Source organism: Girardinichthys multiradiatus, chromosome 19 (genome assembly GCF_021462225.1).
Source record: "Girardinichthys multiradiatus isolate DD_20200921_A chromosome 19, DD_fGirMul_XY1, whole genome shotgun sequence".
Taxonomy (NCBI): domain Eukaryota; kingdom Metazoa; phylum Chordata; class Actinopteri; order Cyprinodontiformes; family Goodeidae; genus Girardinichthys; species Girardinichthys multiradiatus.
In genome coordinates, this window is record NC_061811.1 from 12,248,525 (window position 1) to 12,275,218 (window position 26,694).

General features: G+C 42.0%; 1 protein-coding gene across 3 annotated transcripts in view; it reads left to right on the plus strand.

Moving 5' to 3' along the window:
* The first annotated feature begins 4,919 nt into the window (after positions 1-4,919).
* The window catches only part of tmem260 (transmembrane protein 260), a 41,998-nt gene continuing 20,223 nt past the window's right edge, over positions 4,920-26,694 (plus strand). Inside the window, exons 1-3 of one of the 3 annotated variants that reach the window (XM_047345959.1) lie at positions 4,920-5,299; positions 9,679-9,710; positions 11,809-11,960. In XM_047345959.1, coding sequence (XP_047201915.1) covers positions 5,191-5,299; positions 9,679-9,710; positions 11,809-11,960 — 293 coding nt within the window. In that variant the 5' untranslated portion in view covers positions 4,920-5,190. The remainder of the gene's footprint in view (positions 5,300-9,678; positions 9,711-11,808; positions 11,961-26,694) is intronic. The other 2 variants (XM_047345960.1, XM_047345961.1) reach the window with 2 other exon arrangements.

The window sequence follows — 26,694 nt, forward strand, 5'->3', positions numbered from 1 at the left end:
TGTCTTAAAAACACTGGAACAAACATGATAGCACCGATGTGAGGGAGTATCCCGCACTGGAAAATGAGATACATGATTTATCTGAGGTTCCTGGTGTTTGACAAAATTGAATCCTCTCATTTTAATTGCTCTCGACTAGGTGAGCTGCTCCGGGCAATGCAAACGTGGGCTCCGTGTGTTGTCCCTTGTTCTCCACACACTATTATACTCCATTGTGCAAAACACTGATTATGAATTGCTGTATTCTTGTCATCTATCTTATTTAGGATCATTTAGGTAGCCACATGTTACAAAGAAACAGCAGTCAGCCCTGTTATTATGTGTGTTTGAGGCCCCTGCTTCCTGTAATGAGAACAGGATCACAGAGGAGAATTAATCTGTCTGAAGTCACATTCGCTGGTTCAAGGCCTCACTATGTGGACCTTTTTATCCACAATAATATAGAATGATGATGTGTTTTTTCAACACTTTCAAAAACACACACGCAAAGTGCTTCACAGACGATAGAAACATTTTGGCCCCTCGCTGATTCATACAGAGCCTCACTAAAGTATTCAGATGCATTCTTAATTAAGGAAATGGTAACACCCTTGACAAGTAAGTGAATATAACCACTAAGCAGACACACATGCATAACAATGTTTACCATCTCTTCTAACTGGTCAGTTTGTTAAAAATCCAACAGTATACAGTGCCTTGGGAAAGTATTCATACCCTTTGAATGTTTCCATATTTTGTCACATTACAGTCACAAACCTCTATGTATTGTATTGAGATTCTATGTAACAGACCAACACAATGTAGTGCGTAATTGCTTTGCACACCTACAGATAAGTTGTGCCCGTTCTTCCTTGTGAAACAGTTTGTCACAGTCAGATTTGAAGGAGAGTGTCTGTGAACATCAATTTTCAAGTCTTGCCACGCCACGCATTCTCACTAATAATCCTGGACTTTGACTGGGCCATTCCAATATATGATTATACTTTGATCAGCACCATTCCTTTGCAGCCTCTAACAGGGTTTCTTTCAGCATTACCCTGTATTTAGCTCCATCCATCTTCCAATCAACTCTGACCAGCTTCCCTGTCCTTGCTGAGGACACGCATTCCCACAGCATGAGTTAACCCTATGTTCTCCTAGACATGGCTACTGACTGAGCTTTTACTGTGACTAACTTTATGTGTTCTCTCTCATACTCTCAACTTAAAAACTGGCTCAGAGTTTATCTGTTTTTTTCTTCCTAGATGAAACCACTAAAGGAGCTACATCCATTAACATTTACTTTTCCTTCCCATAGAAAGTACTCATGGATCAGTGCTTCTGTGTTCTTTTTGTGTCTCTGCTCTGTTCTCTCAAACCCCCAGTCGGTCGTGGCAGATGGCCGCTCACACTGAGCCTGGTTCTGCTGGAGGTTTCTTCCTGTTAAAAGGGAGTTTTTCTTCTCCACTGTCGCTACATGCATGCTCAGTATGAGGGATTGCTGCAAAGTCAACGCCAGTGACTGTCCACTGTCTCTACATGCTCATCCAGGAGGAGTGAATGCTGCAAATCTCTGACTCGATACAATCTGCTGGGTTTCCTTAGATAGAAAAACCTTTAAACCAATTTGAATAAATAACTAAATCTGACTGCACTGTTCGATAGTTAGAATTAATTGGAATGCATGTACCCTTGAGACAACATGTGTTGTGAATTGGCACCATATAAATAAAACTGAATTGAATTATCTACTAAAAACAAAGGTGACAACCACCTATATCTCTTAGTGCATATGTCTGAATGATACAGACGACCTGAGTTTAACACTCTGTTATTTGAATTAATGTTAATTAATTATAATTATTCTGGTTATAGGGTGGGGTTGCATGGTGGCGCAGTTGGTAGCACTGCCTTGTAGCAAGAAGGTCCTGGGTTCAACTCCCAGAAGGGGGTCTTTCTGCATGGAGTTTGCATGTTCTCCCCGTGCATGCATGGGTTCTCACCGGGTTATCCAGCTTTCTCCCACAGTCCAAAAACATGACTGTTAGGTTAATTGGTCTCTCTAAATTGTCCCTAGGTGTGAATGAGTGTGTGCGTGGTTGTTTGTCCTGTATGTCTCTGTGTTGCCCTGCGATGGATTGGCGACCTCTTCAGGGTGTACCCTGCTGGAGATTGCTGGAGATAGGCACCAGCTCCCCTGTGACCCACTATGGAAGAAGCAGCATGGAAGATGGATGAATGCACACCCTATGGTTATCTCTAATGATTAAGAATTTGAAATAGTGATGTAATTTTACAAATTTGATCAGGTAATGCAAGAAAAAACTTCTAAAAAGTGTTAGTAAAGAGTGCTTTAAAGCTAACGTATACTACCAGTCTATCAAACAGTTTATCTAATCTATATTATTATTTAGTGTTTTAATGAAGGCAGTAGCATCATTTAGCCTTCAGAAAGCTAGTAATCAGAAAGTCAAAGGTTTGGGATTTACATAATTTTTTTGCACCCACCAAAACATCCAAAAGTCCAGCTTCATCGTATATAAATCTATACTATAGGTGATGACTGTTGTGCTTTTTTACTGTGACCTTCTAATGAGACAAACTGTCCCAAATCTCAGCTGCGTTATTTAGTGTCTGGCTTTTTGCACTCACAAAGAGTGCAGCGTTTTAATCTTTTGGTGTTTAGAGTATGAACATTTTGGCTCGTGGACCAGTGAATGTGTTTAGCAGAGAATGTTTGCGGGGTGATGAATGGGTGTAAAATGGCTCTGAAGCAGATTCAAAAGGGCTTAACTGGATTACACCTCATTTCAAGGATGCTTAAGGTAAGATTAAAACAGATATGGGGTAAGTAGGGGAAAATACAGAACCAAATAGATGGAATTTCACTCGGTTGCCTCGTAAGCACTTGCTCATGCATCCCTCTGCTGTTTCTGTTTGTTATGAAATGTTAGCAGCAAAAAAAGCAAGACGACATGTTGGTTGTTTGTGCAGAAAGGTCTCGACAAAGGAGGCATTTCCACCCTAACAGTTTTGCTCCACTGGACCATCACGATTTACCATTAATGCCCTTTCTTATCTTATGCAATAAATCCCCAGAGCTGGAACATTACAACTCTCTAATCACACACACTGCCATGCAAATACACGCATACGTTATCGCACACCTCGCACACAATCTGAAAAGATAATGAATTTAATACAGCTGCTATTAATGTTAATAGTGTGATGCCATTTGAAACGATAGTTTCAACCGTTTGGGTAATTCCTCTCTTTGGACAAGCTGTCAATAAAAAAGGCCTTGCATTTTGTGGAAGCATATGGGAGGGGTGCTTAATCCAGCAGACTAATGATTCCTGTGTGCCTTGAATTGGAATTAGAGGCCTCAGTAAATGTTTTTTCTCTCCTATCAGAGCTCCACGTTTGTGTCTATATAAGCACTCTATTGAGCTTTAATGCATACAGTGTAGGAAATGAAAATAGAAGCCTTTATGACGTGCTTTATTAACCCCCATCTCTGCCCGACATGCCTCTGCCAGCGCCGTAGCCCAGCAGATAACTGAGCTTGGATTAGCAGTGACATCACACTGAAGAGATGGCTGAGCCACCCCCGAGCCCCCCTGTCTGAGGAAGGGTGAGTGCTTTGGTTTTCGCGTGTCAGAGTGGTGTGAGCGTTGTGTGTGCGTGTGTGTGTTGGAGGCTGATTAGATGGCGAGGGTGGCGGCAAGAGGAAGAGGAGGATTATAGAGCCATCCGAGAGTTGGTTAGGTGCTGACACCACTCCACCTCACCAAGGGCTCAATTTACTGAGGGATCAGACTCATTTATGACGGGCTGGGATTATTATCAGTTCAATAGGCCAATTTCCTACGTACAGTCACCCTTTGACCTGTGAAATATGGGCGTATGTGAGACATTTATGAGATTCAGTATCTCATGTTAATTATAAAAATCTTTAACTGTAATAAAGTGTAGCTTTAATTAAGTAAGAAAGTAAGATTTTTAGAAAAGACTTTACATAAGCTGCAATGCATGTAAATCTTTTGTATTCTATTTCGTTTTATTTATTTGTTCACTGTGTAGGTCAAGAAATACTGTTAAATATTTTAAGCAACCCAAAATGTTTCAGTGATTCTGTGTCAGTTAGATTTTTGCATTATTTATGGTATGTATGCACGTTGTTTTCACTTAGGTCTCATAGTGATACATCTGAATTGTTGGTTTTCAGAGAAGACTGATGATATGACATACAACTTCAATGAATTTTAACTTCCCTAATTCACACAGCATCTAAATTATACATGCAGACTCAAATATATATACAGACCTCCTCTAAAATATGGGCAAATGATGAGAATTTGATTCAGGGGCCAAACTGTTAATTGGCTGAGCTTAAAAGCAATCCTGGATATATGGTTATTATTTGCTGATATCTATTTGTAGTCAACCACAAAGAAAAGATTAAGCTCAGCATCAGATTGTAACCATGTTAACACAACAATCAAAAATACAAATATTATTGTTTTACAAGGTCAGCTTGCCTTTAGGGGTGAAACAATTAATCTGAATAATTGATTACTGAGCTGCAGGGTTGCACAGTTTTAAAAATACCAGATGTGTTTTTTAAAAACAATTAAAATGATGAATACAATTTTATTGCTACAGATGAGCATCCTTCAATAAACTATGCACTGCAATAAACACATGGAGAATTAATTTGCTTCTGGAGTCCCACCTCATACAAAAAAACAAGAAACAAAAATAAACACAGACATGGATTGACCATTTTTCTCGATATGGGTGGAAATAAAAACAATGGGAACTGCTGTATTTGTGGCAAACACCGAGTGGTTTATATCTGCACATTTATTGTGAAATAAAACCACTTTGCCCCTTCATTACTTCCAGATAATTACATCCCGTTCGGTAATATCGCGAGGTTTGCTCGTCGGCGTGGCTCCTGATGCTATTTCCAGGGGAACAAAAACGCCTCAACGTATCCAACTATCATGCTTTTAAAGATAAAACCACAGGTTTAGACTCAATGCAAACTTAGATTTACTTTGTGTGTCTAACAGCGCTGTTAACAACAGGAAATATGTCAGAGTTCAGTCTAGAATCTGTAGCTGTAAATGTGGAGGTATGCTAACTTTAGCTTGCTAGCTAAGCAACACACCGCTGGCAGCTTCCTGGATTTTACGGCACAGCAACATGTTTGTGGAACAGAGGGGGGACTGGATACTGACCGGAACTACGGTCGCCTTCGTAACAGCTGTGTATGTACCCTGTGTGCAGAGGACTGTACCCGGGGGAGACTCAGGTTGGTGCTACCAGGCTAACTCATGCTTCCGAGGTCACATGGCTTTGTTATTGTTTTCTGGCGGCGGCCAATAGAGCGGCACCTCGTTAGATGGTGCTGTCCATGGTTCTGCAGATAAACGTACTTTTATTTAAATACTACAGAAAATTAACAGCTCTAAATTAATCTGGTTAATCTATATTAATAAAGAATAAGGCAAGCAACTTTAAAAAAAATACAGATTATTGAAAGGCTTTTCAATTTCCCAGTCTGCCACTATAAATAAAAACCAGCATAATTGAAGTGTTAAAATCCCTTTATTTCTGTCTGATACATTTTGAACAATTAAAATGCTGTTTTAAAATACAAAATAAATAAAAAATACTTTTAGATCTAGGGTTTTCAATTATTATCTTATAATATTATGGGTATTAGCGAAATTTCAAGAGTTGGTATGTCAAAACTAACCACTTAATCTCAGAAAAGCGTTGGTATAACATAAAGATCATATATGTAAGTTAAAATATAAGGCACCTGCAGCTTTTAAAAAGTTCAACTCTTGGGGTAATTTATGCTCTTCTGTTTACACTGAATGGGAGGTAAGTTTTGCTTTTCTACTGTTGTTCATTTTTGTTTCATACATAAGAGTGTGGGCTGCACGGTGGTGCAGTTGGTAGCACTGTTGCCTTGCAGCAAGAAGGTCCTGGGTTCGATTCCTGGCCTGGGGTCTTTCTGCATGAAGTTTGCATGTTCTCCCCGTGCATGCGTGGGTTCTCACCGGGTACTCCGGCTTCCTCCCACAGTCCAAAGACATGCCTGTTAGGTTAATTGGTAACTCTAAATTGCCCTTATGTGTATGAATGAGTGTGTGCGTGGTTGTTTGTGTGTTGCTCTGCGATGGACTGGAAACCTGTCCAGAGTGTACCCTGCCTCTCGCCCATAGACTGCTGGAGATAGACACCAGCTTCCCCGCGACCCACTATGGAATAAGCGGTAGAAAATGACTGACTGATATAAGAGTGTAGAATCTGCTGAATATTTTAGACACTTGAGGTCGGGTCACTTTTACTATTTCCTGATGTATAAACCCTAACCCTAACATTGAATGCCTCATGCAATTATTTTTTTCAGGAGTGATAGCAAGGCTGCACTTATAAATGTAGACTTGAGGGCATGAAGACTCTACTTGTTAGGTGTGAACTTCTCAGACATGCGAGTTGCAGAAAGGAAAGCGCTTCTTGAGAATGAAAGGATAAGAAAAGCTCGACCAGATGGAAAAGAGTGGAGGAGAGGAGCAAGCAATCAGAGCGCTGAGTAGCCCTGCTGGTTGTGCTGCTGTCTAGCAGGGTCTTTGAAAAAATGGCCAGCCCCTTCTCCACAGCGTTTAGGGACGGTGCAGGATGCCCGCTCTGATAGTGCCAGCTGAACACCCTTCCGAATCCTCCAGGTCTCCGTCTCTGTGTCCTAATCTCTTTAGGTGTGATGTGCCCTGGAGAGGCTTGAGCGCAGCCCTGTGGGTACGCTGTTGTCTAGGAATGTGAAGTGTGGAAATGATGGGGATTATGGGAAGACTGATGTGGGTGCCCATGCTCCACAATCACAAAGACTTTTGGCACCAGTGCTGCATCCCTGTAGAGTCAATATTTTCCCGTTTTAGTACTGGGGCTGCAGAACCACATCTCTGTGGCACTGAAATGAATGTTTGGCTTAGTGCTAGTTTCTGTGCTGAATGGGGCAGAAGTGTGCCACTACCGAGGGAAAATGAGTGAAATTGAGAAACCGATGAAGGATGAGAAAGTGCGATGCGGAATGATGGCTGGTAGCTGGCGGCTGATGCCAGGTGAAACGGAGCCATAAAAACATTTAAGCCGTGCAGGTGGAGGAGTTCTGACTTCATGGTCCATTAGACTGATAAGTGTTTGGGCTCCTCGTGTGGCAGAATTTTAGGCATCATAATTCGCTGTATTGACAAGGTTGCAAAACATGTGAGGCATCCAGTGCCATCTGAAATTCAGCCATTCTGCTCTAAAATGGAAGGTTGTTGTGGACGGTGTTCTTGCTCTGCACATGTTTATTTCTGATGTGTAAACACACCTACAGCTGCTTTCATTTGAAATAACGATTTATGTTTTTTCAGGGCCTTGCCAAAGTATTCCTACCCCTTGAACTTTTTAAACGTTTGTCATTTTACAACCACAAGCTTCAATGTGGTTTAACATAATTGCAAAGTAGAAGGAAAATTCTGTGTTTTTTTAAGACAAATCAGAAAAAGTGGTTTTGTATCCGGAGTCAATAATCAGTAAAATCTACTTACACTGCAGTTACAGGTTAGGTGCCAGCTTTCAACATATAGAGACTAAGATTTTTGCTCATTCTTTGCAAACTAGCTGAAGCTCAGTGCAACAGGATGAACAGCATTTGCCATTTAGAGTTTATATACAACATAACACACTGTTGCACAACTCAGTGTAACTGCTTTAGGGACGCCTTTTTTGATACATTTTTAGAGCATTTTTATTTTATGAGGTTCTAACTGTTTGCAGTGACACAGTTATAACCAAAAAAAAAAAAATCACTTTTATACATTTTATCATATCATCAAAAAAATATTGTGATGAATATTCAAGCCCCAATCCTACCGTGATTTGTGGCTCAGTTGGATTTCCGGTCAGGCCTTTGACTGGGCCATTTTAACACATGAATATGCTTTGCTTGAAACCACTCCACTGTAGATCTGGCTGAATGTATAGGGTCTCACCCAAGTCTCAAGTCTTTTGTAGCCTCTAACAGGTTTTTATTCAGGATTTGGCTTTATTTAGTTCCATCCTTCTTCCCTTTGATTCTTACCAACTTCCCTGTTCCTGCTGGAGAAAAGCCTCCTTACAGCATGACACTACCACCACCATGTTTTACTAAAGGCCCGTTGATTCAGGAAGTGTTGTTTGTTGCACCCCTTTTAAACATTTCATACTAGGTTTTACAACGGATGATTTTAAAGTTATTAACTTTCTATTTGTCCTTCAATGTAAGGAAATGTGTTTATATAAGCTCAGTAAGGAGAGACTGTGGTCCTCTTGGCTTCTTCTGTAATTAATGCTCTCCTTTTTTGCCTTCAGTGTAGATCAACAGTTCTGTCCTGGTAGATTTGCAGCTGTGCCATACTCTTCATGTTCTGTTGATGGATTGATCAGTGCTCAATGAGATACCCTAAAACTGTTTTAAATTTCTTAAACCTGTCTGGGGTTAGCTTTGGTTTTGAATAGGCTGTTTGTTCTCTAATGTTCTTTTAACACATCTCAGGCTCTAACAGTTGTATTTATAAATTACCCACAGGGGAACTTTATTTACTTATTAGGTGATCTCTGAAGGCATCAGGTTGCATTGGATCCATTCACTTCAAAGTGATGCACAACTTTGTCTTGGTCTGTCACATAAAATCCGAATAAAATACATTAAAGTTTGTAGTTTTATTGGACTCTATATTGACGCTGATTTAAAGGTTTGACACGTAAATTTCACCTAAATGCTCTTCAAATGTGATTTATTTTTTTCTTTTAGTATAAAATATTCGACCCATTATTCTGCCAGCACTGATGCTGGTAAAACAAAACAGCGTTCTCACTGGAGAGGACTACCCCTGGAGCACCAGTAGAGGGAGCCGTCCTGATCCCCAAGCATTTATCAATGTCATTTATTCTGAACCAAATTTCAATTTCCATGAGTGGGAGATGCAGACATTGGGTGAGAAATCAGTATAATTTGAAACGCTCTGGGTGTATTCTGGCACAAATGGGTTTGCGCCCAGATACATTAAAGCTGCCTCAAATAGCTTTTAGGGGTTTTCTTTTCACTTTGCGCTGTGCCTCACACAGAGCTTGTCAGAGAACTGTGCAGCCGGCTCTTATTTTTTAAAGCTTACCTCATTCTGTGACTGTCAGCAACGTAGCCTTTTCTGTTTGTGCCCAACGGACTAAAGGAGACATTAAGACACTGGGAGTGTGGGAGCCTCAGAGAGGCACATTGAACGTGAAAGAAAGGAGGAAGGGAAGGGACCCTGATGCACAGGGAGGATGGGAGTCGAAGCATTATTCTCAGATCAGCATATGTGGGTCTTTGTGTGACAGGGCATTGGAGAGGGAGTCTCATGGTTTGTGCGCTTGTTTATATCTATGTGTGTGTGCAGAGGAAGGGAGGGCGGCATCAGGGGAGACGCGGAAGATGAAGAGAATGAGCGTGCCGCTTAGGAAATGTCACACTGGGAAGATTTGCAGGTTTTGATCCTGGCAAATTAATGCAAAACCCCAGTGCAAGTATTTGATTTGGGAAAACTTTGGGAGCAGACTCGTCTCTTAATAATAATTATTGGGTTTACATTAATTTCCTTCCCTACTCTTCCACAGGAGAGCTGATCACCACTGCATGTGAGCTGGGGGTAAGTATTAACCGTATTGTTTAATCAATTCACTCATTAACTCTTATAAGCATTAGGGAAGTTTAATTAAGCATGGGCAGAAAGCAGATTAATTTACTTTCAGTCCACAGGTTTTTTCGCTTCTTTTCTGTACACTTATTTTACTAAGTTGCAAGTAGAGAATGCTATAATTTGCAACCCGTTTTTCAAATCCAATTAAAGTCAATGGTAAGGCGATGGCTTTTGTAGGCTTTGCCTTATGTACGGTATAAGGCTTATTATATCCACCCCTCTTTTTTGTGTGTGTGTGTAAGCCGCAAAGAATGAACTAAATCGGGTTAACAGTTATAATAAGTTTTATTATTTAATAAAGTTTATTAGGCTGCTGTGATCCTTTTAGGGAGGCTGTGTCGGTGTCACTATGCCAGTAATCCTGTGGTTAGTGCTGCAGTCCGTGTGGCCTGCCTGTCTGCCGTTCAGGCCTCCCCAGGGCCACACAGGCCATCTCTTTGCCCCAAGCTGCTGGGCCCCCTCTTCTAGTCTCCAGAGCTGTAGAGTCCTGCTTCCAGTTGCTTCATGTGGCCTTCAGCAGCATGTCTGAATACTTGTATCGGTTGTTTAGTTCTCCCTGAATCCTTCAAACAATCCCTCGTTTGACCTTCTTTTAGTCGTTTAGATACATCTCCAACTCTGTGCCGTCTTTTCATATTCACCCAGATTTATTCTTTTTTGTTGCTGAAACTAACCACCGAGACTTTTCCGTGTTTGAGGTGACTGTGGAATCAGTCACTTTTTCACCTTTCAGTTCTGTTCTCATTTGTGAGGAGCTGTCCCTTCTCCCTGCCTGCACGGCTTGTGTTATCAGTGCCAGGGAATGAGCCTGTGTTTAATGACGGAGCCTTTATCTGGGTGGAGGAGACTTAGCAGCTAATTGCTGTGATTGCCGAGATCCCCCAGGCGAGAGCAACTGCGGCTCTTAGGTGGCTCGGGGGCTGAGGCTGTTGAGCACCACGTGCTTCATCATGGGCCCGGGGGAACAGTGTTGTCCTTGGGAAGAGGCCAAAGAAAGCAGGAGGAAATGAGGGCTGTAGTATCATAGCAAAGTCAACAGCAGTCATATGGAGCTGTGTGACTTTTCTCATTTCTGTAGTATATGATTACCAGCATAACAGTGCCTTTCAAAAGAATTCATACCCTTTAAATTTCTTGACATTTTGTCACGTTACAACCACAATAGATGTGATGGACCAAAACAAATTGGAGCAAAACAGAAGAAAAAATTAGTAGGGAAACTGTTAGATGGTATTCATTTTTTTGCAGATTAAAATCTAATTTTAATTTGCATTTATATTCAGACATTCTTTACTTTGATGCCTCAAAATAAACTCAAATTCAACAAACTGCCTTCAAAAATCACCTAATTAAACTGCAAATCTACCAATACTTGGTGGTCCCTCTAAATTGACAGGCTGGTCAAGCTGAGTATTAATCTGAGAAGCAGGCAAAGAGCTCATAGTAGCTCAGGAGGAGTTGCAGAGATCCAACGCTCAAGTGGATGAATCTGTTGAAAGGACAGCAATTAGTGCACCACACAAATCTGGCATTTTTTGAAAGATTTGCCAGATATTTAACACTAGTAAAGAAACCTTAAGAGGTCCAGTTTAAGGTTTGCCACAAGCCTTGAAGGTCACACAGCAAACATGTGGAAAGTGGTACCCTGGTCAGAAAGACGGAAATTTGAATTTTTTGGCCTACAGTGACATATGGTGGTGGAAGCATCAGGTTCTCAGGATGCTTTTCTTCTGCAAAGATAAGGAAGCTGGTCAGAACTGATGCTAAGGCAGATTGAGCTAAATGAGTTTTTCTTCAATCCCCAAAAAACAAACCTGTGAAGAGTCACCTTCCAGTGGGACGAAGACCTTAAACATGCTGCCAGAGCTGCATTGGTAAATAAAACTGAGAATCTGCTCTCCATCCAGTCTGACTTAGCTTGAGCTTATTTGTAAAATGATCATATTTCACATACTTATTCAGTACTTTGTGTTAATCTGTTTAAGTGTATAAATATTTTGCTCTGTTTCTCCTGGAAGTAGGTCTAATTTTGTCATTTTGTTCTTAGGTGGCTCATCCTCCAGGATATCCAGTCTTCACCCTCTTGGCCCGCTTGTCTATGTATCTGCTGCCCTCCTTGTCTCCAGCTCACAGTGTCAACCTTATGTGCAGCCTTCTGGGAGCTGCAGCTTGTGGTTGCTTAAGTCTAACAGTCTGCAGGTAGGAAGATCCAATCAGCATAGAGAACTTAACAAACATTATTGCTCAAACAGAACCTTGCAAAAGTATTCACACCCCTGTAACTTTTCCATGTTTTGTCACATTTTAACCCAATCAAACAAGCTGTATGTACAGTACAGACCAAAAGTTTGGACACACCTTCTCATTCAAAGAGTTTTCTTTATTTTCTTGACTATGAATATTGTAGCTTCACACTGAAGGCATCAAAACTATGAATTAACACACGTGGAATTATATACTGAACAAAAAAGTGTGAAACAACTGAATATATGTCTTATTTTCTAGGTTCTTCAAAGTAGCCACCTTTTGCTTTGATTACTGCTCCACACACTCTTGGCATTCTGTTGATGAGCTTCAAGAGGTAGTCACCTGAAATGGTTTTCCAACAGTCTTGAAGGAGTTCCCAGAGATGCTTAGCACTTGTTGGCCCTTTTGCCTTCACTCTGCGGTCCAGCTCACCCCAAACCATCTCGATTGGGTTCAGGTCCGGTGACTGTGGAGGCCAGGTCATCTGGCGCAGCACCCCATCACTCTCCTTCTTGGTCAAATAGCCCTTACACAGCCTGGAGGTGTGTTTGGGGTCATTGTCCTGTTGAAAAATAAATGATGGTCCAACTAAACACAAACCGGATGGAATAGCATGCCGCTGCAAGATGCTGTGGTAGCCATGCTGGTTCAGTATGCCTTCAATTTTGAATAAATCCCCAACAGTGTCGCCAGCAAAGCACCATCACACCTCCTCCTCCATGCTTCACGGTGGGAACCAGGCATGTAGAGTCCATCCATCCACCTCTTCTGCGCTGCACAAAGACACGGTGGTTGGAACCAAAGATCTCAAACTTGGACTCATCAGACCAAAGCACAGATTTCCACTGGTCTAATGTCCATTCCTTGTGTTCTTTAGCCCAAACAAGTCTCTTCTGCTTGTTGCCTGTCCTCAGCAGTGGTTTCCTAGCAGCTATTTTACCATGAAGGCCTGATTCACACAGTCTCCTCTTAACAGTTGTTCTAGAGATGTGTCTGCTACTAGAACTCTGTGTGGCATTGACCTGTTCTCTAATCTGAGCTGCTGTTAACCTGCGATTTCTGAGGCTGGTGACTCGGATGAACTTATCGTCCGCAGCAGAGGTGACTCTTGGTCTTCCTTTCCTGGGACGGTCCTCATGTGAGCCAGTTTCTTTGTAGCACTTGATGGTTTTTGCGACTGCACCTGGGGACACTTTCAAAGTTTTCCCAATTGTTCGGACTGACTGACCTTCATTTCTTAAAGTAATGATGGCCACTCGTTTTTCTTTACTTAGCTGCTTTTTTCTTGCCATAATACAAATTCTAACAGTCTATTCAGTAGGACTATCAGCTGTGTACTGTATCCACCTCCTGCACAACACAACTGATGGTCCCAACCCCATTTATAAGGCTTGAAATCCCACTTATTAAACCTGACAGGGCACACCTGTGAAGTGAAAACCATTTCAGGTGACTACCTCTTGAAGCTCATCAACAGAATGCCAAGAGTGTGCGGATCAGTAATCAAAGCAAAAGGTGGCTACTTTGAAGAACCTGGAATATAAGACATATTTTCAGTTGCTTCACACTTTTTTGTTCAGTATATAATTCCACGTGTTAATTCATAGTTTTGATGCCTTCAGTGTGAAGCTACAATATTCATAGTCATGAAAATAAAGAAAACTCTTTGAATGAGAAGGTGTGTCCAAACTTTTGGTCTGTACTGTATTTTATAAGGATTTTATGTGATAGATTAACACAAAGTGGAGCGTAATTCTGCATTGGAAGGAAAAAGAACCAGTTTACTGCAATTACAGCTGCGATGTTAAGTTTTTACCAGCTTTATTATGTAGAAACAAAAAATTGTATTCTATGTCAAATCTAAGTTTAGTAAAATTGTACTCGTACTCGTCGTCTTCCGCTTATCTGGGACCGGGTCGCGGGGGCAGCAGACTCAGCAGAGACGCCCAGACGTCCCTCTCCCCAGACACCTCCTCCAGCTCCTCCGGGGGGAGCCCAAGGCGATCCCAGGCCAGCCGAGAGACACAGTTCCTCCAGCGTGTTCTGGGCCGTCCCCTGGGCCTCCTCCCGGTGGGACGTGCCTGGAACACCTCCCGAGGAAGGCGTCCAGGAGGCATCCGGTATAGATGTCCGAGCCACCTCAACTGGCTCCTCTCGATGTGGAGGAGCAGCGGCTCTACTCCGAGCCCCTCCCGGATGGCCGAGCTCCTCACCCTATCTCTAAGGGAGTGCCCGGCCACCCTACGGAGGAAGCTCATTTCAGCTGCTTGTATCCGGGATCTCGTTCTTTCGGTCATGACCCAAAGTTCATGGCCATAGATGAGGGTAGGAACGTAGGAACGTAGATTGAGAGCTTTTCTTTTCAGCTCAGCTCTCTCTTCACCACAACGGACCGGCACAGTGCCCCCATTACTGCGGCAGCCGCACCGATCCATCTGTTGATCTCCCGCTCCATTCTTCCCTCACTTGTGAACAAGACCCCGAGATACTTAAACTCCTCCACTTGAGCGAGGAACTCCCCTCCAACCTGAAGAGGACAAACCACCCTTTTCCGGTCGAGAACCATGGCCTCGGACTTGGAGGAGCTGATCTTCATCCCAGCCACTTCACACTTGGCTGCAAACCGCCACAGTGCATGTTGTAGGTCTTGACTAGAGGGGGCCAGCAGGACCACGTCATCTGCAAAAAGAAGAGACGAAATCCACTGGTCCCCAAACCAGACCCCCTCCGGCCCTTGGCTGGGTCTAGAAATCCTGTCCATAAAAGTTATGAACAGACCGGTGAAAAAGGGCAGCCCTGCTGGAGTCCAACATGCACCGGGAACAGGTCCGACTTAGTGCCGGCAATGCGGACCAAACTCCTGCTCCACTCGTACAGGGACCGGATGGCCCCTAATAAAGGGCCCCCGATTCCATACTCCTGGAGCACCCCCCACAGGGCATCATTAGGGACACAGTCAAATGCCTTCTCCGTTGAAGAGGCATGTCAACCATGACAGCCCAACAACATCCAGAGACTTGAGGTACTCAGGGCGGATCTCATCCACCCCCGAAGCCTTGCCACCGCAGAGCTTTTTAACCACCTCGGTGACTTCAGCCTGGGTGATGAAAGAGTCCAACCCCGAGTCCCCAGCCTCTGTTTCCACCACGGAATGCGTGATGGCAGGATTGAGGAGATCCTCAAAGTACTCTTTCCACCGCCCAGGAGGGGGAAGCAGTGGAAGAGAGTAGTAAAATTGTGAACAGCCAATTTATGTATTACCACTAGATGTAGGTCTGGAATGTGACCTTTCCAACACATTAATAGGCTTTGATGCAAGCCTTTTCATTGTTGCTCCGACTGTATATTTAGGGTTGTTGTCCTGCTGGAAGGTAGACCTCTGTCCCAGCCGCAAGGCTTTTGCAGCTTCTAACAGGTTTTCCTCCAGGATTGCCCTGCACTTAGCTCCATACCTTTCTGCATCAAATGTGACCAGCCTCCCTGTCCCTGATGCAAAAAAGCATGTTCAAAGCATGATAATGCCACCGCCATGTTTCCTGTTGGGGATGGTGTGTTCAAGGTGATGAGCATTGTTGTTTTTGTGACACATATAGCCTTTTGCATGTAGACCATAAATGTAGCTTAGATCTAATCTGACCAGAGCCCCCTTTCCACATGTTTGGTTTAAATAGGACTTCTCGTGGTTTTATTTGAGCATTGGCATTTGCTCATTATTGTTTTTTGTTCCAATCATTATTTATTTTTACTGTGCGGTTGATTGCGTTCTGGTTTATGATCATTATTTGTTTAATTGTGTTATTGGTCTTGAGAAATAAATGTAATTTGGACTCTTGTTTACTAATTTGTTGACTTTTGAGTGCGACTGGTTGGACTGGGTTTTATTTGGGGGTATCATATTAAGGGGAGATCAAATGTTGGCCATATGTTTAAACATTTTTTGACAAAATATAAAAAAAGGCTCTAGCGGTATGAATACTTTAACAGGGCTCTGTAAATTGCGCTATAACAAAAGGAAGAAGACATTTCTGCTTACTTTTTTGCATCTCGATGCCGTCTGTTACATTGAGCAATATTTTTAGGTCCTGACTGACATGCAGTGGCGTCCCTGATCCTCTGTTCAGTATTCAGCAGCAGAACCCAGCCACCCTCCTTCCTCCCACCGCCTTTCCTTGCCTATTTACCCATCAGCCTCCCATTGTGATGGTGCGTGTGTGTGTATGTATATCACAATTATCGTGCCCTGCAGCTCCTCCTACTCTGACGTCCCATGTTCTCCTGCCCCAGCGCTGCCCAGCATGCTCCCAATCCTGACATGGCACGATTTCTAATCTTCCCCCCCTTGCCTACAGTGTCTGAGGTGAACAGGATCACTAACTGTGCTCCTGCCTCTCGCCTCTGCTCAGCCACCTTTCCCCTCACTCAGCCGTGAACATAGGTTACAGTCTCTGCATTGTCATCTACCCACCATGCAGTTTCACCTGCATGCTGACTCCATCATGTAAGAAATATTTGATGCAGTCCTTCTTTGTGCGTCTTTTTATCTCAGGTGGTTAGCAGGAGTCTTGCATCACCCATATGCTGATCACAGTAATTTTCCACATTGCATTGTTGGTGATGGCTTAGTGGGACCATTTCACTTTTTTTCCCTGTTCATGCATACCAAAACATTTTCAGTCTTGCACATCTAATTTGCTTCTTTCATAATGAGATTTGTTAAGCATGATGTAATTTCTGTGAGCGAACAGCAGGAGAGCAAATGAAGATTGTTGCCAGATGTGCGGTGCTTGGCCCGTATGTGTGTTTGTCAGCAAAAATGTTATGACATGAATTAGGGACCACAGGCAAAAAGCCTTTAGTTCAGACTGCACTAGCAGTCTCCTACACACTTTTAAGGAACTGAGGCTGCAGTTTCGACTACTGTCACTGAAGTTTTATTGCATATACTCATCATCTAGCCAGTTGGAGAATTAGTTTCTTTTTTTGTTCCATTGCCAGAAAAAATGGCAGGGTGATTTTTAGCTTTAAGTGTGCTTGTTAACCGTAGCCTCATTGTAATCTCTGAGGATTTAGATTCACTTGTGGATTATACTCCAATAAATGGTCATTATGAGCAGCTAAAACCATACCCTCCACCCAACAGGGTTCAATGGGATAGAGCAGACTTGAGCCAGAGCAGTGTCTCATTGCATAAGCTGCAGTGTGAATGTATAATCTGTGCTTTCAGTTCGGAAAAATAAGCATAAAAAGCTTTAGTTTTTATCTGTTCTGGGCCTACTTTAGAGTGAGCTCTGAGTCTGTGGGACATTTTGTGTAGAGAGAGGTTTCTGATGAGGGCCTGTTGATGGGCAAATGTATACTTCTGGGAGAAAACCGGAGTTCCTATGCTGTCTTGAAAACTATGGACTTTGCTTTAAGTTTTTACCAGAGTTTGATAGGTAGGGAAGGAAAGTAGTCTGTCCATCCATCCCTCCGTCTGTCCGCCGGTCCCTCTGTCCATCCGTCCGTCTGTCCGCCGGTCACTCCGTCTGTCCATCCCTCCGTCTGTCCGCCGGTCACTCCGTCCATCCCTCTGTCTGTCCACCCGTCCGTCCCTCCGTCTGTCCGCCCGTCCATCCGCCCGCCTGCCTGTACATCCGTCTGTTCACTAAGGTTTGATTCAAGACCTTGAGACCTATTCTGCATGCCTTCCCCCCTTCTCTTTCTTGCCGTTTCCTCTTTGATTCCTGTCAATAAAGGCCACAAGTACCACCGAATCTAAAAAAAGAAAGTACCCCTGGGCTTGAATGTTTTATCTGTCCTTTTAAAACCTAGTTGGTCATGGCTAATGGCTGCTTATACTGAGTCTGGTTTTGCTGGAAGTATCCTTAGGTTAAAAGAGAGTTGTTTTTCACGTTTGCTTAGGATGACCAGCCATCTGTCCGTCCATCTATTCCTTTGGTGATCCTTCCATTTGTGTGTCCATATATCCATCTGTACATCCCTTACCTTACTTTCTGTGTGGAGTCCCTGGCACAGCTGGAGTCATATCTGCTGTAAATTGCTGTATTTATATTTAAAAAATGGGCCAATGAGACTGGAAATCTGAGTATGGAAAACTATGTCATTTTGACCTGATCACTCTGTAGCCCTGTACTCTGGATGAGTCCAGAATATCAACACCGATTTATTCCCTGTGGGTAAATTCTGCTCTGACCTTTTCTTCATTAGAAAAACGACCAGCTGATTCTTCTTCATATCTGCTCCCTCCTCTGAAGTGACACAACTTTGCTGAGTATTTTCCCTCAGTAATTAGGTTCAGAAACACTATTTTTGTCTCTTTGTACTACTTTTGTGTGCAGAATGCTTCAGCTCAGAAATATACCCAACCCCAATCAAACGTTTGCGTCATGTGATTATGTTCAGATGGGAAAAAATATTGAAATTAATGCGGGTACTTGTTGGCAGTTTCCCCCAAATGATAAATTTGTAAGACCTTGAAATTTGTCTGGAATACACCCAACATGGCAAGCCTTTGATGTATCAGTTTAAATTAGTCGGCCAGATTGCCGTGGTTAATGTGGAGGGAATGTAAGTTGATAGGCTCAGAAGCCAATTCTCTCTCTTGCATAAGTTTAAATGCAGCATTTTAGCCTTCCTTTGATTTGTCAATTACAGCCCTCTTGGCTCGATCATGCGGTTTGATGGCCAAATTGCATGTCTTTTTATGTTTCCACACCGTGGCCTGACAAACCTTTGAGGATGCTGGACGCAATGATAATCACCAGTGATTGTGCTCCGAGGTTTCACGGAGGAAACGTTTGGTGAAGTGCCACAGGTCTCAGCCATGAGTTTGTGGAGGAATGCACCATTCGTAGCGGGATAATCCAGACAGCTCGATATTCTGTGCTCTCTCTCGTTTCACAGTTTATCTGCTAAAGCTGTTCTGAATCTCTGCTACCTGAGAGGAATCTCTCCCCGTTTCTGAGCTTATCCTGAGAAACCAGGAGCGGGCGCGTTAAGAGCGCTGACAGCCATCACATCGGGAATAAAAACACTCAGCCGTCAGCAGTTTTGGTTTGATCACATGATTACATAACAGACCTGCGGAAGCAAACACGTCTGGCCTCCCTTTCCCTCGGGAGAAAACGCACACCTGTGAGAAGCTCCTCTGCCAAGAGTCAGCCCATGTGGCACAGCTGATGCCTCAGTGGACAAGAGGATGGGCTTGCTGCCATCTCCTGCTCCTTATAAGGACCTTCACCATATGGTCAGGATGGCACTGTGTCTCCTCGCTCAGGTGGGCTGTTTTTCCACAGGAGTAAGGTGTATTATGTTGGTGCGAACAGCTGAATAGGTTTGTTTTGTTAGGTGGCTTTCTCACTTCTCCCTGCAGGTGACCAGGCTGCCCTCCTTCTCACATCTGCTGCGCTCAGATGAAATCTTTATCCCCAGTACACACAAGAAAAAGTGTTTCTCCAGAGATGCACCGGCGATTTCCCATCACCGATTTTGTAAAGATCTGAACTTCCGGTACCGATTTTAGCAAATTCAAGTTTTAAAAACTCTTAATACCATGAAAATACTTTATTTCCATTTGGTTGACCCATTTTAAGTTTATTACAATCTTTAAAGCTGATCTTTGTATTTTTTCCTGATCTTTACATTAATTCATCACACTATGTTTCCTACATACTGTAACCTCAATAACATTTATTTTGATCCACTTTTTTAATTTTATGGATAAATTGAATTGTCAGAAATATAATTTTTGGTTTATAGTAAAATAAAACGATTTCTCAGAAAAAGCCAAAAGTTACTAAAAATCTAAAATACAGAAAAATCCTCCAGGTTTTATAGTTTCCTGTTCTGAAGCTGACACTCATAACAGCTAAATGGGATTTCTTCCCCTAATAACAACTTCCACACAGAAGACTGTTGAGGTTATCAAAACCTATTTGTATAATACATTCACTGACTGAAAAAAGGTGGTATTTTTAGCTTTCAGCCAGGCTCAAGCATAAACCCAGCTGATTCAGGTCACCGTCCGATTTCCCGGTGCTTCTCCAGAACACCACAATCCACAGAGTGTTTTGTTCCCTTTCTGCTGTATCTCTTGTCATATTGTAGTCCACTAGACCTCCTCTGCTCTTCCCATCCTCAGCATGACCAATGGTTCCCCCAGGACCTATCCACTAATACAGTTAAACAGATGTCTAATGAAGATGTTATTTCCTCATTACTGGCTACGGGATGTGGATAGAGCTGAGGGGTGGCAAAGAGGCGGATAGACAGCAGAATACAGTAGCAGTTTAATATTCCTTTTGCCCGTGGGCCTGAGATTGTGTCTGTCTCGGACGTCAATATTACATTCCTCGCCCACCACAGGCAGCCTTAATAAGGCACCAGGCACAGAGACAGATCAGACTCGGCAATTACAATTCACCCAGAATTAGTTAATGGAATCTATACAGCAACATTTATGTATCGCTGGTGTGTGCCTAATGACTTCGTTGGAAAAAGCCGCAATAGAAATGGTATTCAGGGAATTGCGTACACAGAAGGTTTTTGTAAATTGTTTTTTTTTTTTTCTTGTAATTTTTGTGTGTGGGGTGGAGATTAAGATGGCATTCTGGGAGAAATTGTCATGTCAGTGGCTGTATTGTTTGTGGAGAATTGTGGTGATTAATTTTACACGCACTTGTAGCTCAGGAGCGTTCTCCTGGAAGGAGGGACGTCTGATCGGCAGGACCCGGGACCTTCATTTATCCTTCTCCAGCAGCCTCACGTCTGAACACAGGATGGGACAAGGAACGCAATGAAGGTTCCTAGATTTGTGATTGGCTGAAAAATTGTACAAATATGTAGGTTTCAGAAGAAAAGGTCTGAGTGGACGAAATAATTTCTCATATTTTTCCCTCTTTGATGTTTGTAACAGTTTGTAGTGATATTTAAATTTTTAAACGTATTCATATTAAATACTGTAATATTTTTCCCTTCAGCAGAATCATAAAAAGAAAAAAAATTTGTTTTGTCGGTTTAGTAATTTATCTATGATTTGTGAGTTAATCAATATTTTAAATCAAGATCAAAGGTCAGGAGTTATGTTTTTTTAACAACACATTTACAAGCAACTCCTTGCTGCCGCAAAGGAACACACAGGAAGTTTAGATGAAAGCAACACACAAACTTAAGTGAAATAAGACAAAGAAAATAAGGAAATAAGGATAAAGGGTCAAATGAAAATAAGTGCATATGCCTACAATACATAAATATGTAAGTAAAATGTCAAGAACAACTACTATCAAAAGCTAAGGCAAAGATTGAAAGTTTTCTAAGACTTAGCAACCCTAATATGGAGATGGAGAGCATTCTCCAATACATATATATAATAAGAGCAGTGATCCAAAAAGCTTTGTTATCTCCATGATGCAACAAATTAGTTAAAGATTTGGATGCTTTTTCTTTCAGGTGTTTTTCTTCTAATTAAAATTTTAAACTTTATTTAGAAATAAACATGAAGCCATTGTAGAGAAGCCAGTACTGGACTGAAATGTGCACGTTATCTCTGTTGAAAAGTTAAGTGGCAGTATTTTTGCTGGCAATGAGTGAACTCCATCATGCAGTGGGACTGCTGTAGAAGAGACAGTCGTCTAGATATGATCGGAACCATTTAAGTGCAGTACCTTTAATAAATTCACTAAGTTCAGGTGCTGGAGCGGGATCTGATGGTCGACTGTCAAAATCTTCTCAGCGCTAAGACAGCGATTACCCAGAATCAGCAATTAAAAGCAAGTTTATAAAAAACTCAGCTGCTGCTTCCTGATAAATGTTTTGCTCACGTAAAGGTATGTCATGAGTTTTTGGCGTTCTTTCAGGTTAAATAGGAAAAAATATTATAAACATTTGAGTTTTACATTGAAATAACTATAAAGAAAACGTTACTAAATGAAACATTTCTTTAATGTCCAGACATGATCCCAGTTAATAATTTAACTAAATGATGCAGTTAAGAAATGTTCAATAAAATCTAAAAGAAATAAAAGATTTCTTCTATTTCTTATGCATTCTGTAGCTTTTAAGAGACACAGCTGTTACTACTCATCGTTAATAAGACTGCGCACAATACAAAGTTCAGTATAATGGCATAATATTCATGTAGCAGTTTATCATTTAATAATGAAAAACTCACACTTTGCAGTATTCGATTTAGCTCAGCCTTTGATTTCCTGACATACATTATCATTTAAATGTTTGCCTATCTTGCTTGGCTTTGAAACTTCAAAGCAATACATCAGACAGTTGCCCTTCATATAATAGCTGCTAAGTACCCTGGCTGGGGTCCTGTCCAGGGGGGAGCCCCCGGGGTGTGTGAGCCAGGGCCAGCTGGAAACCTCGGCCTCAGCCTGAGCTGGCCACCTCCTCTCCGGGGGCTTTCTACCCTCTTCAGGAATGTGTGATTCCTTTCCAGCGCTGCCACCACTCAGTTAGTGAGCAGCGCAGCTCTGATCCACAGTAGCACAGCTGTGGTATTGTCTGCTCCCCTGGGTGGTGTGACAGCGGCTTCCTTGGCCAACTCTATTGTAAATCCTCATTCAGTACAGAGTGCTGGTGTAGGCTTTTGTGTGTTGTTATTTAGCAGACGACTGATGCTGGCGTTGGTCCGGCCGACGTTGTAGAACAGAGTGGGTGAACATGAAGGTTTCATTTGGTTCTTCAAGTTGATTATTCTGAGATATTCTTGTATTCTTCAAGGGTACAAAGAGTAATTTATTTTGCAGTTCTGAATTTTAAGTTTAATTTATAACTATTTAAAACATTTTTGTTTCATAAATTAAATGCCATCATTCAGGCTTTTTAAATTGCAACAAATTGAATTTAATACATTAATTTTGTTATTTATTATTACAGTGTATCATTGAAAAGTTTACTTATTTCAATAATTTAGTTCAGTAAGTCAAAGTATTATATTGATTTATTACACACAGTGATACGAGTTGTTTATTTATGGAAATGTAGATGATTGTGACTTACAGCTTATAAAAAACCAGAATTCAGTATCTCAGAAAATTAGAATATCACATAAGACCAATATGTTAATCCAGAAATATTATGTGCTGCCCTCGACAATCAAGGAATATACTGCTGCAAGCTGCAAAACGTCATTGCTGTTCATAGAGTTCTGGATCCAAGCATGTTCATGGGAAGTTAGGTGGAAGAGAAAGTTGCACCAGCAACAGGGATAACTGCAGCCTTGAGAAGATTGTGAAGCAAAGAGTTTGGGACAGATTCACAGAACTTCATGCCTTCCTCTGCTGACGAGGTTTATGGAGCTGATGGAGTTTTCCAGCAGGACTTGGCACCTGCCCACACTGCCACAGGTACCCACCCCTGGTTTATTAACCATAGTATCATGGAGCTTGGTTGACTTGACCTAAATCCCATGAAGAATCTGTTGAGTTTTGTCAGGGGGAAGATGAGAGAAACCAGATCCAACAATGCAGATGAGATGAAGGCTTTTTATCAAAGCAACCTGGGCTTCCATGACACCTCAGCAGAGCCAGAAGCTGATTGCCTCCATGCCACGCTGCAATGATCAGGCAAAAGGAGCCCTGACTATGTTGAATGCATATACTCATAAAATTCTGAATTGGGCTTTTATTTGCGAAAAGGGCATAATTATCAAAATAACAGAACTAAGCACTTGAAATATATCTTTTAGTTTGCTATTAATTTATGTAATATGAGTTTGTCTTTTTAATTGAATTACTGACATAAAATAATGTTTTAATGACATTTTATGTATCTACCATTCAGTTAATTACCCAAATGATGATGAAGACATTTTTTGGCAGGGTGTTGCAGTTGGGGGTAGAATGTTGACATTATTCTGCTAAGTCTCAACTAGCCAATTGTCACAGAGCAGCATCCTGCTCTGTGCTGAGTGGACATACCAGGGAACACGGCCATCCCTGTGCCAGGATGTGTCTTGTTTATATCCAGACGCACTAAGAACATCCAGCCTGCAGGAGTGAGTTGTGGAAATGCCTAGGAGGCAGACTGGGACGCAGGTGGTCCCGCTCAGGCAGACAGGTCATTTACAAGCTGCACTGTACTCACATCATTGCACTCCTAATGACTGACAAGCTCTACCAGAGAGATTTGGCAGGCACTTGGAGAGTATAAAGAAGCCGGAAAACAGGAGTGTGTGCGATGTAAAATGTGGCCATCAGACGAACTTCAGTAGCAGGGGTGGACTTTGTGCAATAACCACATTGGTGGACCCCCCATGACTACCCTTCACCCTGTGCAACCCCCAAACCAGCCCCCCTGCTAAGTGCATGAGCTGTGGGTTAATTGTCATGCAGTGAGGTAAAATTATGGGTGCGGGAGGTCTCTGCACCTCAACAAAAGTCCCCATCTGCTCCCCTCCCTCACACTACCACCCTTCTTCATCCTTCCTGCAAGTTACAACTAATTCCTGGAGCGGTGCAATGGGAAAGACGCTGCTATCTCTTATTAAGACCCACGACTCGATGCCCCACCCCCCATTTTAAGTGCACACACTCTCACATATACTGTACAGTCTCATTCAGGGAACACAGGGAAAATGGAGGGTGAGAGAGAAAATGGGGAGTAGTCAGCAAGCTGGAGTTTTTTTTTTCTACCCTTCTCTCGCTCTCCCTTTCCTTTTTTCCCTGATTTGCCGTGCTTTCCTCAGAAAGCTCCATTGTTCCCCTAGCCTAAGTCTCATCAGGCCTTTTGTGGCTGACTATCACAGCGGCAGGCAGAGAGCTGGAAATGTATAAATGGTATCATGCCTTGTGATTAATGGCGGTGCTTATGAGTCAGGTCTGATAACAGGCCTGCTCTCTACTCAATTTCAGATACCGTTAATGGAATCTGTCTTCTGCGATTGTAATGTGAGAGCGCCTAATTTGCTATGGAGCTTGAAGCTGTCACCGGCAAGGGATTGTGGGGTCATAAGGGACCTGGCAGCCGTTTGGCCTGCAGCTTGTATCTGCGGTGCTGAATAGAGCAGCTCTCTGCCTGTCAGTTAGCTGATAGGCTGATGAGGACTCTAAGCCACTCCACACAATAGTGGAAAGGGCCATACTGCCTGACTTCCCTAATTGTCGAGCCTGCTCATATTTCAGAGCCAGCATGCTGGGGACTGGGTTGCTTTTTTTCTTTCTTTTCTTTCCCTTCTCTCTTCATGAACTTTTTCTTTCCTTTTCGTGTATTTCATCCTACGCTGTCTCACCCCTTTAATGCACACTTTTCTGCACTATTTTCCCTTTTCTCCCCCTAATTTCCCCCTCTCTGTCTCTCATATTAGTAAGTGGTGGGTCTTAGCGTATGACAGATTATCCCAAGTTTGCTTCAATTACCGCAGAGGAGATGGGAACGGCACAGGAGAGGAGGAAAGGGAAAACTTTTGTGCGCACGTTATATTTAAGAAGCTGAGGATAAAGTGCTATCTCCACCACGGTGGTTTCTGTGACCGTCTGCTCGAGATCAACCGGCTGCTGGGAACACAGTTCTCATGAATTACCTCAAATCACAGAGTGGGTTTGAGGTCTGGTCCGAGAAGTGAAATTGGGCAGAAGAAAGATTATTGCTGGTCCCTAAATTAGTCTGAAAGAAGTAGAAGCTTATTTGACTGAAAAATGTGCATGCTGTGTGAAGTTGCTGACTTTGTTGATTTTCTATGCCTTTTTTCGCAGTGTCTCAGTAAAACTTTCATCTTTTAAAAAATACTTCAAAATTAAACTAAAGTAGAGCTACACCGGTCAGTTGGCCAGAGATCAAAATCAGCCAGTTTTCCCTTGATTGACTCTAATCGGTCAAATACTCTTAAATCTGATTTAATAAATGCATCAAAACTAAGAACTCCCACCTTTTCAGCCTATGAACGCATCAGCCAACAGCATGTTCTTCAATGCACTTATTTTGACTTCATTAAAAATCAGATTTAAGATTAGAGACAAATGCTTTAATGCATAAATCTAGATTATCTGGTAATTAGCTAATTTTCTGTTGTATTTAAAACAAATTTAACAAATCTGCAGCACATTCATTTCTTCTATTATTAATAGATATTTAAATTTGTATTAAGAGAAAATACTTTTTTCTGTGAAAGAATGAAACTTAAATATTTCCTTGAAAATGTCGCAAAAACACATTTATTTATTTAATTATTTTGTCTTTAGTTTTTTCTATCTTTTTTTTTGAGTTTTGTCATAAACAATATCTCAGATTCTTACTACTCGGTACCTACAAATAATCTGTTACTTTTTTGCTGCGGTATCAGTAGCAAGAGTGTCCTAAGTGTTCACAGAGATCTGACAACACACAAAAAGTGTTTTCATACATTGAGGATAAAATATATGACTTTAAATTGTTTATCAGAGCAGGATGGTGATGAGCCTCATCATTGGTTTGGGCTTGGAGAACAAAGCTGCAGTGGAAAAATATTTTTTTCTTTGTAATTTTCCACTTAAATGTTTGATTTAGAAGATCCAGTCTGTTTTCCTAGAGTCAATATAATATATTATTATACTAGTGTTCTAACAACCCTTAAAAGTACATAATGTTTTAAAGTTAAAAATGCACTGAGAAATCAGTTGGTGACCAGATTTGGTCAATTATTAGCATGATTGACCCTCACTGGTGACCAGTGAGTCAGAAACTTCACAAATCAGACCTT